The following is a 13,246-nucleotide window of genomic DNA, read 5'->3' on the forward strand; positions in this document are numbered from 1 at the left end:
TATTCAATGATTTGTAGAGGTTGACTTGGGAACTATGAGCTCTGATGTTGTATGACCCACAGATAAGTCTTTCCATACATCACAGATAATTTCCATGACTGTACACACAAGGCTGACCTGAATGTACTCTTCCAAATTCCTGAACGCTGTGTGCCCCTAACCTTCCCTTACAACACAACCACCTTTCCCTGGGTGGTTTGAGCTCCGGTTTGAACTAAGTAGTTCATTAATAATACACAGAAGTATTTAAATTCTGAAATTCAAGCAAAGAAACCAGAGATAATAAATAACAATAACAACAAACCGGGAAGTCAGTAGAGAAACCAAAAGTCTGAGCTCCCCCAGGCCTTTCACATTAGAGCTATAAATCATATCACCCAAAGGGAAACTTGGGGAGATTTGCACACAGTCAGTTCAAACCAAAGAGCAGCACCACAAATAACTACAGTCGCGGTACCAATGATACTTGGATGCTTGCCACCACAATTAACATTTGTCAAGCATTCGCGTGACTTTAGCTACACGACATAGCAGCTTTGCTATCCAGTTCATAACATTTTGGTTAATTATACTTCTGTAAACAATCTACAGGGTTTCCCAGGTGGCTCAGTGGTAAAGAATCTGCCTGCCAATGCAGGAGATTCGGGAAATGCAGGTTCAAACCCTGGATCGGGCAGAACCCCTGGAGGAGGAAACTGCAACTCGCTTAAGTAGTCTTGCCTGAGAAATCCTGTGGACAGAGGAACCTGCCGGGCTACAGTTCAGCGGGTCGCAAAGAGTCAAGTAAGACTCAGCAACTGAGCACACAACAACAAATAATCTACAGTCAAACAAAAGCCCATCTCGGTCTCTATTTGGGGAAGAAACTGGTGCCTTAACACAGAAGCAAATGGCCCAAGACCACCTCCCATCAATACATTTGAAGACCGCCAAGTGGTTCCCATCAAAGTGGAAAGTGACTTTGTCACTTCACTTCGAACATCATCTTTTTTTAATACTTTTAAATCTTCTTTGTTGCCTAATTCCCTTCCCAAACATCCTTGTCCTCTCTGGGTCAACAGATCATACATGATCTGGCTCCTGTTAGAGAAATGCAAATCTATTCCATTGTACACTTTCTGGAAAAAGATCAAGGGAATCAGAAGAAAACGTACTGCGCTCAAACCCTTGGCCCAAATGGGCAGCCCCACAGTGTTGCAGCCTGCAGGGCTGATGCTGAGAGTTTAGCTCCACAAACACTGGTGCCAAACAGGATGTCCCTGCTAGGAAGTTCACCAACTATGAGTGTTACGTGGTGTCATAACAAGTAATCATGTGCCAAGATTCTTGGGCTGAGATTAACCGCCGAGACACAACATGGGAAATGTGGTAAGTTCATCTCGTGAAACCAGAGCTCAGTGGGAGCACGGTATTTAACACTTCCATTTACAAGCCTTTCGGGAGGAAGATCCAGATCATTGCAGAATTGAAGACGGCAAGGAAAGTCTCCGTGTTGTAACTCAGAGCGACAATGAATATGACAAATGTCATAACTGAGGCAACGATAGGTGACAAAGTTTATCACCTAAGGCTTAGCTGGAAATCAAGACAATACAGCTTAATGTTTTAGGAGGAGGAGGAATCCAAGATGCACCCCTCACCTGCACTGTTGTGTCTGCTGGAAATGTCGCCCTGCAATAACAGACAGGAAGAAGAAGGCCTGGGAGCAAAGAGGGGATAAGAGGAAGACAAGGAAGGGGGAAATTACAGCAGCAGCATGCTGCTTGAATGAGCTGAGAACTTCAATGTTTATTTTTTGGTTTATTTCTTTTCTCCCCTATTTGAGCCTGGTTCGACGCATTTCAATGTGTACCTCCAATTCTGGATGTCTCAAAAAATTGAACAAGAAAAAAAAAAACTGAAAGAAGAATCATGTTAACAAAGAACTTGCCCTTAAAGCCATGTAAATGTACAAAAATTGTCATTTCAAAAGGAAGCCAGTCAATTCCTGGCTCTCCTGCCATTGATTTACTCTGTACTGATAATTTCTAACACTTACAATGTGCTAAGATTTTAAGTAAATGGTCTAGTTCAATCCTCATGACAATTCTGTGAGGTAGATACAGGATTCCCACAGCAACTCAGAGCAGTTGCAAAGTCACAAAGCCAGCCTGTGGAGGAGCAGGGCATTAAACCCTGAACCCCCTATTTACCTTACATCTTAGACATAACCAAGCTTCCCTGACAGCTCAGTTGGTAAAGAATCCACGTGCAGTGCAGGAGACCCCAGTTCAATCCCTGGGTCGGAAAGATCCCCTGGAGAAAGGAAAGGCTACCCGCTCCAGTATTCTGGCCTGAAGAATTCCATGGACTGTATAATCCATGGGGTCGCAAAAAGTCGGACACGACTGAGCGATTTTCATAGGCATAACCATTACTTAGTACATTTACAAGACCATCTATACAACACAGAACTCAAATTTCTCTACCTTTACCACATGCCCTTGTTGTTTTTAAAAGTGATTCTTAGAATAAACCACTGTAACAGTTTAATGGACTGGGAATGAGTCTGAAGCACAGGTCTGCATTACACACCGCAGAGAGTCGGAGGGACAGCGGTTAAAGGCACCAACTGGCTTATCCTTCTGTTAAAATTATACAGAGAGGACGGCTGAGACAGAAAACAGGACCTAGAATACACTACAACCGATTAAAGCAGAGCACGTTAAACTTTAAATTAAAGGTAAATACCATCTCGATTTTTAAGGCAACTAGCTCACCCTTGTGGACAGAAAACTACACAACCACCAATTCCTTCCCAGACAGCTTCAGTAAGATACTACACCAAAACTGGGGAACTGACTCAAACCAATAGAAAGCATTGACGATTTAAGTCTGAACAAACTTTCTGAGCAGGTCTATATGGCATATAACTATCTAAATGGTGGTAGCAATCCCATGCCTGAAAATTCCCCTACATGATACGGGAAGTCTCTGAAAGATTCTTAAACATAAATCAAATATAAAACCAAGGATTTGCTGAAAACAATGTAACAAGAATCATTATTTATAAATGAGTTTCCGTTGTGCCGGAGAGTCAACTCCAAAAAATTATAGTGGCAATTTTTCAATCTGGTAGAGACCACCTAAATTCTAATGAAACCTAACTACCAAAATATTTACTGCAATATTTATTTTACTCTACAAATATTTGTTGAGTACCCATTATATAATAGGCTCTTTCGAGGCTCTAGAAATAGAACAAATAGCAAGCTACTACATTTCTATGCAGAGGATCAAAATACTGTGAAGCAACAGTTTCTTCAGAATGAGTAGGCAAAGAAGGTCACTGCAGAACCATGTAAACACCCCGAATGTCCACAAGTAGTCAACAACCCAAACAGTCACCAGTTATGACACAAAATCACAACAGAACACCAGGCAGGTATTAAAAGCTTCAGGTAGAACTGTAAGCATTGATGGAAGATATACAACATATACTATAAAGAAAGCAAAGTGAGAAGAGAGTGTATATGAATCTATGTGTATAAACTTCTAAAAGCAAATGCTTACATGTGGGTATATGTGTTTAAAATACCCCAAATTGTTAACACTGATTATTTTCAGGAAAAGGAATTTGAAGTGAGGAGATTCTATGTTCCATTTCATGCACATGTGCATGTGTTTGTGTGTGTTCCTTTCATTTAAACACTGAATTTTTTTTGGAAGTAAGATCGTTCGCTCTCAAATAATGCATAGGATGGATTTTTTAATACATGTATTTTTATTATATAATTTTCAAGTGAACAGCATTAAAATTCAACATCTGCATATACTACAAAGTGATCATCGCAACACAAGTCTAGGCATGATATTTTTAATATATAATTAAAAGCCAAATCAGTGTAACAGAAAACAGTAGCCCACTATTCTTGATCTATGTGAAACTGTTATAATTCTAATTCACACACTTAACACACCAACCTCCCACTTAGAAAAGGTGCTAATAAAATGCGTGTGTGTGTGTGAGTGTTCAGCCATGTCCAACTGTTTTGTGACCCCATGGACCACAGCCCACCAGGCTCCTCTGTCCATGGCATTCTCCAGGCAAGACTACTGGAGTGGGTTGCCATTTCCTACTCCAGGGAATCTACTCAGCCCAGGGATTGGAGCCATATCATCTCTTGTGTCCCCTGCATTGGCAGACAGACTTTTCACCACTGCACCACTTGGGAAGCCCATTAATAAAATGCCCGTCTAAAACTACAACTCAAATATTTGGTTTAATGTTAAGCGTGGCACAGTCGTCTCTTGTGGCTCATAAAATCCCCTAGCTCAGCCTTCTTTGGTAAAAATTGCTCTCTATAAGGTACAGAAAGGAAGATAGCTAGTCCTGCTTCCACATGAAACCACTTGTGAAAAAACTGGGAAGAACTTATCAAATTTATTCAACAGACAAAAGGATGGAAAACTTGGTCTTTTCTCACCATTATTAATACTCAAACGCCCTTACCACAGAGGAACATTCAGATCCCACAAGCAGATTATTCAACAACTACACAAGTCCTGTATGTTTATGTCCCTAAATTTGATAAAAATATTTTAAAAATTAAGAAATTTTAAAGAACCCCAATGATTCAAAAGTAAAACATATTCCAGAAGAATTTTCTGAGACAAATAAGTATAACTACTGTGTGGCATTTCCCAGTCCCGGGTGAAGCTCCTATTTCCAAAATTAGCAAATCAAAATAATATCTTCACTCCATATGACAACTACAATTGTGTGTTTAAGAAAGGCAGTATGTGCCACACTCTTGTCAGCTTAAACACAAATGTTACCGCTTACTTTTTCTTAAAAAGCAATTTAAAATGTAGGTATTTTGAAGTACTGGGCTTCTACTTCATTGGACTAGATGTGTACAGCAATAAGCAGGTTTTCAAATCCAGTACTTAGTTTGTGTACAAATGTAATTATGTTCATTGTGTATATATTATACAATGAGCACACGTAATGTAAGTATTAAAGGCTACTTACTATTGTTTAAATGCAAATGTTCATATCTCATTTCTTTTTTATCATGTTAAATAAATGTTGATGTTCTTAAAAAAAAAAAAAAAAAAGGCAGTATGCAAATGAGTCTTATTTTGAGTTTCTTACCTAACGCAGCAAGATTTTCTTCCTCCTGACTCTTTCCCAAAGAGGCCATCATTTCTGAATATAAATCAGTCCACCAAGGATTATACTCCAAAACCTTTTTAACTGCCTCATCTTCCATAAAGTCAGCTCTGGGGAAAAAAAATATATATATATGAAGAGACTTGTTACATAGAATTGGGCTGGTTTTCACTGTTTAAAATTTTACCTTAATTTGTCATATTTGTACTGGAAATACAGACTAATTCAAAGTACATTTCAAGGCAAGACTGAGCACTGCTATTACTTTCACTGTGGTTACTAATCATCATAAATGAAAAGTAAGCCTCAGACTAAAGGGATATTTGACATTTGTGATCTTTTTAAACAGAAAGTTCAGAGAAGACCAGTCCCCTCTAAAGTCCTATGTCCTATACCACAGTTATGTGGGATGAAGCAAATCTGAACACACAATGCTCATGAAGATTAGGCCTTGTGCAAAGTTTGCAAATATTACACATTTTGATAAGATTATAATAAATAGTATTTTAACTCCACCACCACCAACAACAAAATAAACACATGAGAATATTTAGGATATCACATAATCACAGAGGTCTCTCTCTCACATACACACACACATCTCATTTTTTAGAATGTGCACTCATGTTTCCTTCCAAGACACAATCTATTTAGCTATGCTAATCTTTATAGACCCTAAGTCAAAACTATTGCAAAAGATAAAAGGAACTTTCATAGAGAACAGAAAACTACTTTTCCTGTACTTTACTTTCTCAGTTTTAACTAGAAAAATAACTGCTACATTCAAAATAAACTCTTTGAAGACACTTATTCAGAAACTATGCTGTCTTACAGCTTCCCAGGTGGCACTAGTGGTAAAGAACCCACCTGCAAACGCAGGAAACAGAAGAAACGCTGGTTGGATCCCTGGGTCGGGAACATCCCCTGGAGGAGGGCATGGCAACCCACTCCAGGATTCTTGCCTGGAGAGTCCCATGGACAGAGGAGCCTGGTGGGCTACAGTCCATAGGGTCACAAAGAATTGGACACAACGGAAGCAGCTTAGCATAGCACACACAGCACAGATACTATCTTATATTGAAAGTTGGAAATTGGATATTTCACTGATATTTCAGGTAACTAGAACCTCAAGACACTGGTTGTTTTGATACATTGGATTTTCTAGCTCATAGTTTTAATACTTTAAAGACGTTAATAGACTTTAAAGACTTTCAACTGAGATACTGAAATCTTTTAAAAATTAGAACGATCACAGATAACTTACTGAGCTCTTTGGATGTGGCAAGCACTGCACTAAGTGCTTTTCATTCATTATTTCCTTGAATACCCACACCACTTCATTAGGCAACGGGTGCTATTAATGCTCCCCTTTAACATGAGTGGAAACTGAGGGCTGGAAAAGTTGGATATCAGGGTTAAGGTCAAAGAACCAGTGAGAAGTGGGGCCAGGATTTGGACCCATTTAAGTCTTAGTCTGAAATCCAAGCTATTAATCAATATAAACATTCCATTTTTATGAGTGAGGAAATAAAACACATATTGGACAAAACTGAACAGCAATTATCTTGAAAGAGTAATTCTCAGTACCAGTTCCTGTCAGCATCAGGCTGTTGCCCAGGTCTCTGGCCTGGACAGTTAGGTGGACCACAGCGCCCTCCGCAGAGACAGGAACACAGGAGGTTAATAGACTCGACTGGAGAGGGAACGGCTTCTGCTCTGGGACGTGTTATTTGAAGTGTCCTTGTAGGACAGACAGAAACTTGTCCCACAGGCAGTCAGATATGCAAACCTGTGCCCAAGAGAGACACACAGAAGTCCTGAGCATTCACACAGTTACTGAGGCGAAAGAAGAGGACAGAACACCCAGGGTGAAGTGGCCACATGAGAGGAAAGGGTGTTGAAAGCTGAAGCACCAAGGACGTTTAAGTCAAGGGTAGAAGAAGAAGAAGAGCCCGTCTGAAAAGATGCTGTTTTTTCCCCTAGGAGAAAAAATAATAGGGGGATAATCCTCTTATAAAACAGTATCTCTGCAAACCCCTCAAAAAATTCAAAACGTTTTGAGTAAAATCTCACTAGTACAGTCCCTCATCTAAACAGCGATGGTTCATTCCTTGTGATGCCCAATATCTAGGTCGACTGATGCTCTACTTTCCAGAATAAATTATTTTCAAGTTTTTAAAATGCCATGAGTTCAATGGGCATTCACTGAGCGCCCTCTCTGTGTGGCGTAAGAGAAAAGACCAGTAAGACTCTTGCCCTGTCCCTCAGGGCACCACGGTTCAATGGGAACAACAGACAAAAACACAGAATGTTACAAAACAATGCAGTGAAAACAAGATGAGCTATAACACATGAGCACGTCCTATGCCACGCTGGAAGCAAGGGTGCCAATTGAGCCCAGCCTTACAGGATAAGTCAAAGTTATTCAGGGAAAGCAGGAAAAGGGGAGACAACAGCTGGCAAAGGGAAATTAGGAGTAAAAACTGTGTGAGAAGCGGTGTGGTACAGGTGGGGAAACGCAAACATTCATCACCGTCATCATATGAAATGTGGGCACGGGGTGGCAAAATAGACGCCACAGAGGCAGGGAGCATCCAGATCACAGAAAACTCTCTATATGTGCTAAGGTGTTAGGAGTTTATGCTTTAGGCAAAGGAGAGCCCAGTAAGGCCTTAAGCAGATTTCCACTCTCAGCAGACACTGCACTGATGGTTTTATGGCTGATGGATCTGCAGAAGAGCAGGCTGGAATGAGGAATGCCAGCTGGGCAGTTAGGGGACAGCTGCAACAAGCCAGACACAGATGAGGGCCAGGGAGAGATGGAGTGAAGCAAAGCAGAAAGAGATAAATGGTACAATTTCAGGATTGAGTGGAAGTGTGGAATACAGAACAAAGTCCAAGGCGAACCCCAGGTTTTCAACCTGGGTGACTGGGATCAAATAAAGGGCATCCTACCAAGCAGAAAATTCAGGAAGATTTTACAGGTAAAATGATGCATTCGATTTTAAACATGTGGAAATAGAGGAGTCAGTGAGATGCCTAGTTGCTCTCTAAACCCTTCACCTGGCTTTTCTTCATAGCATTCATCACAATAGAAATACTTTTCATTTCCCCACTGGAGTGTAAGCCTCATGAGGGCAGCTACCATGTATTCCCACTCTCTGCTTGCTGTCTGCAACACTGCCTGGTATGGAAGTCATTCAAACAAATATTGGTAGAACAAGCAAGTACATACATGAAAGAATGAATAAGTGACATTTTATTCCAGAGCTTTTTCCTAAGGTTGCTATTTTGAATAAAGAACCACACTGGGAAGGAGGTGAACCTTTCTTTTCAGGCTTCTAATTACTACTTGTCATTTTGAGATCTCCTCAATAAATCCAGGAGCTTGATCATTCTACCATCTTCTTTACCAAATGTATAGTGCTGAACATTACAATTTTACATGACTCCCCAGATTAAGAGGTATAAACAATCATATATAAAATAAATAAGCTATAAGGACATATTGTACAGTACAGGGGATAGAGTCAACATTTTATAATAACTTTAAACGAAGTATAATCTATAAAAATTGTGAATCACTATGTTGTATACTTGAAACTAATACAAAATTGTAAATCAACTACACCTCAATTTTTAAAAATAAATAAATAAATAAAAGAAGGTCTTCTCTTGGTCCCAAAAAAGGCACTTCAAATGCTATACAATCATTGTTGTCCCTTTTCTTATCTCGTAGTTATTTTGAATGTTAACTAAATTCTTTTATTTTCTCCAATAAGGAAATAAGGGAGGCTTTATGAACTGGTTAAAGTAAAATATATGCCAACAATTAAAAAACAATTTGCCTGGGAAGGAAAACAAAAACAAAAACCAGGCTCAGCTAGAGAAATATGGAAACTATAATAAGCAAAAAAAGGACTATTAACGAATGTTTCAAAATTCCTTCAACATACTTTACTGTAAAAATAATACCAAATGAAATTTAAAATGGCAAGAAATGGATAATCAAAAAGAACAATGGATCATCAGCATTCTGCTGGGCTGCAAAACTTATGGGGGGAAAAATCACACTGGCATCCAGATTTTACAAGAAAGGATTTTTAAAACAATAATAACCTGAAGTCATTTACATGCACCTTTGGAATGTATAAATTTTTGTATATAGTCAATTTACCTCACTGTGTTCTGCCTTAGGGTGAAATTTAAATTAGTTTTCCTTAGCTACTGAAAAACCTAACATGAAGAGACATCATGACTTGTGAGGGCAAGTCAAACGACTTGAAAACGCCATGTATTATGCTAATGTAAAATATACTATGTATTACACATGCATATCACATTACATACATATAAATTCTAATACAATACATGCAATGTATTGTCTTCATGGTAGGTAAGAATTTAAAATAAACCTTTTCTTCCACTGTAGTAACCATTAAGAATGACAAAATAAGCAGTGATTTTTAATTGAAAATTTAAAAGAATTTTACTTGCACTTCATTTAATTCAACACATTTGGGTGAATCAGTCAGCTAATATAAACAATGAGTAAAACAAAAATGACAAATAACTGGTCTTATTTCTACCAGCTTCCCTTATAGCTCAGTCGGTAAAGAGTCTGCCTGCAATGCAGGAGACATGGGTTTGATTCCTCGGTCAGGAAGATCCCCTGGAGAAGGAAATGGCAACCCACTCCAGTATTCTTGCCTGGAGAATCTCATGGACAGAGTAGCCTGGCCGGCTATAGTCCAAGGGATCACAAAGAGTCGGACACGACTTAGTGACTAAACCACCACCACCATTCTGACCAGAAAAGTCACAAAGAATCTTTACCTCCTGACTCTCACCCTCCAACTTGCCCAAGACTGAATTTAAACCGCTCATGTAAAAAGAACCCTTCCTGGAGTAATGCAAAGAACATTTCATGCATTCTATTAAAGAAAATGTGCTTCTGGATAAAGACACAGAAGGTAGAAAAAATAAGGGCTGCTTCTAATATCACACTGCTAACTATACATTTCAATTTCCTAATTCTCTCAGGCCATATCACTATTCTTCAAGTTTTAGAAGAAAAGAGATAGGCAGTTCAGCTAATTAAGCTCCCTCCCACTAGAAATTTCTGTCTTGTAAAGCTCAATCTGTTTTCATGCTTGCCCAGGAAATTTGCTGACAATGAAATTTCCGATTTAAATATTCAGTATGATTTTAAATGGGTTTCTTCAAATTATTCTTCAGTGGACATTTAAAATCACTATTGGAGAGATAAAGGTAATTAGAAATGGCAATGTAAATGGAGTTGAATCTCTCAGATGTCCTCCAAAATACAATCCACCCTGCTCTTACACAGCTTCCCTGAGGATGTCGAAGAGTTCCACCATTCATCATCACATATCACTCAACCCATTTGCACATCACAAGATATAGTTCTGCCATTCCAATTAGTCTCCCACTGAGTCACAGGAGATAGAATGTTAATCACAAGAGCAACAGCAGTTAAACTGAAAGTGTACATGAAAAGGAAATACAAAATGACAAATGGAAAGACTCTTTTCAAGTCCCAGATGAGTCACTTAGCAGTGGTGTGACCTTCGGTGAATCCCTTAACCCCCCTTCCTCACTGCTGTGAAAACTGAAATAATCACACAAGAGAACTCGATAAGCTGAGAGCACTATACAAGGGAATATGATGATGATAGCTGCATATGCAACAGTTTAGAACCTGCTGGCCCAGAGTATGGGAAGAATATTAACTGAGGTCTACATCAAAACACAACTGACATCCTACGAAAGCTGTCAAGTACTCACAGAGGCCTGGGGACACTCACTTCCTTGCAAGAAGTGCCACTATTCGTAATCAGTGAGACACATCACAGTCTTTCCAAGGTAAGTGATTATTTACCTACCCCTTAGTTTTGTTCCTTCAACAAATGTAAGCCCGACAGAGACACATGATAGCTCAAGACACAACTGATGCAGGTGGGAAATAAAGCAAAACTTAAAATCAGACTGTATTTATATTCTACCCCAATAAACAGTTATTTGTTCATTTGAAATGGATCCTCGATTACAGGTGCTAGTGGATAAAAGTGTTGGGAAAACCCATTCCTAGATCAGCCAAGAAATGCAGTACACGTAGATTCAAATTCTTAAAGAAACTGAAATGTGTTTTTATTCATATATACCATTAATCACAACAGAGTCTTCTGAAAAGAATGGTATGTATTCTCAGGAATGCAGTGTTTTATTTTTAAGCCTGGAGAGCAAAAATCTCAAAGAAGAACATTAAAAGATTTCTGTGGTGTGCTGGAATGAGGTAATGAAACAGAGCACCTTACAAAGATCATGGAGGTATAACAGCTGTAGGTAAATTTAAAGGTCAATTAAGGTTGTGAGCTATCACTCATTTCTGGAGTCCAAAAAGCACATGCCTAACACAGTCAAAAAGGCACTCAAAATTTTTTTAAATACTCAATCTCAAGTAAATTATTTAAACCTTAAAAAAAACCTCAATACTTACAGATAATGATCAGGATCAAACTTGGCCAGCTCAGCAGCCAGGCGTTTCTGCCTTCGTTCAGCAGCAGAGGTGAAATCTGGATCCTTAATATCGATAACATCACTCAATTCATCCTAAGAACACCCAGGAAAGAAAGAATAATTGCTGTCTCCTATTTGAGCTATGAGAAATCTAATTTTGTACAAAATGCCCAAACACAAGAAGAATCTAATGGATCGATAAGTCATTATACCACCTGTGACATTTAAATTCAAATCCCGCAAATGTTTGTTAAACATCTACTATTTGCCAGGCCCTGTCAGAAGCTTTCACATCAATTATTTCATTTAATCCTTACAACAAACAAACTGATTAACATGGATTAAAGCTATAAAAGTTTAACATGAAAACCAGAACAAAATAAACCTCTGCAAGCAAACAGGAACATTTAATTCTCCATTTATTCCCCCATTTACTCCCAGAGATTTAAAAATTATGAAACGGCAAGTTGAAATAAATTTCTAGACTCAAGATGGAGCTGCTGCTACCAGGGGTGCCATGTCAGCAAATCAAAACTTAGATAACTTTCATGTCCCTGTAAATACCCCCCATGAAGAGAAATTCAGTCTTTTTAGTCAATCCCCCAAGGCCAAGCCAACTTTGGACTATGTCCTTATTTCCTTGCCCCTTTTCATCTCTGACAAGAATTTTTAAGGACAATTTTAGTAGACGTAATTTCCACTTGAAAATTAAAAAATCTAATCCAAAGTAAAATTCAACATTACCACAATCATCTTCCCCTGGATGAATACATACTGATATAGAGCATGTTTTCCTAAGTCCAACTCTACAAAAAACACCTGTATTAGTAAAACCACCTATAATTCTTATGGTCTTTTTTCTTTTGACTAGAATTATGAAGGAAAGAAACCTCGTACAATACAAAATATTTCTAAAGCTCTTTTTTCTTTCCTCAATCTCCCTATTCCCACAACCAACTGCAAGGGATAAGTCAGCAAACTGGAAGCAGCTTGAAGACTATTGGTTGAAAAGAAATCAAGGGAAGTAACTTGGTAGAGGGTTGTGAAGGCAAACTGTTAAAACAGACTTGTAAATAGAATAATTGGTTGGTGACTGATGCGCAGGCTTAAGGTCAACAGCTGTGGCACAGCAAAATCACTACAATGAAACCAGCTATATGGAATCTGCCAGGGACACAGAACTCTCCACACCATCAGAATTCCTGCAATTAAAAAAAAAAAAAAAAAACTCCAAAAAAAACCTCTCAGCCCTACCACAATCCATTGACCTAAAGTAACATCAGCTATGGTTTTCCAGTAGTGATGTACAGATGTGAAAGCTGGATCATAAAGAAGACTGAGCACCAAAGAAATTGATGACTTCCAATTGTGGTGCTGGAGAAGACTCTGGAGAGTCCCTTGGACTGCAAGATCAAATTAGTCAATCCTAGAGAAAACCAACCCTCAATATTCATTGGAAGAACTGACGCTGAAGCTGACGCTTCAATACTTTGGCCACCTGATGTGAAGAGTCAACTCACTGGAAAAGCCCCTGATGCTGGGCAAGACTGA

At 38.8% G+C, this 13,246-nt stretch overlaps 1 protein-coding gene across 1 annotated transcript in view; it reads right to left on the reverse strand.

Annotated features, from left to right (window-relative positions):
- Positions 1–13,246, reverse strand: part of SHQ1 (SHQ1, H/ACA ribonucleoprotein assembly factor) — a 95,558-nt gene that overhangs the window by 68,317 nt on the left and 13,995 nt on the right. The window contains exons 5-6 of the mRNA XM_043443121.1: positions 11,676–11,788; positions 5,138–5,265 (exon numbers count right to left, since the gene is read on the reverse strand). Of these exons, the coding sequence (XP_043299056.1) occupies positions 5,138–5,265; positions 11,676–11,788 (241 nt within the window). The remainder of the gene's footprint in view (positions 1–5,137; positions 5,266–11,675; positions 11,789–13,246) is intronic.

The sequence above is a fragment of the Cervus canadensis genome, chromosome 22, assembly GCF_019320065.1.
Source record: "Cervus canadensis isolate Bull #8, Minnesota chromosome 22, ASM1932006v1, whole genome shotgun sequence".
NCBI lineage: Eukaryota > Metazoa > Chordata > Mammalia > Artiodactyla > Cervidae > Cervus > Cervus canadensis.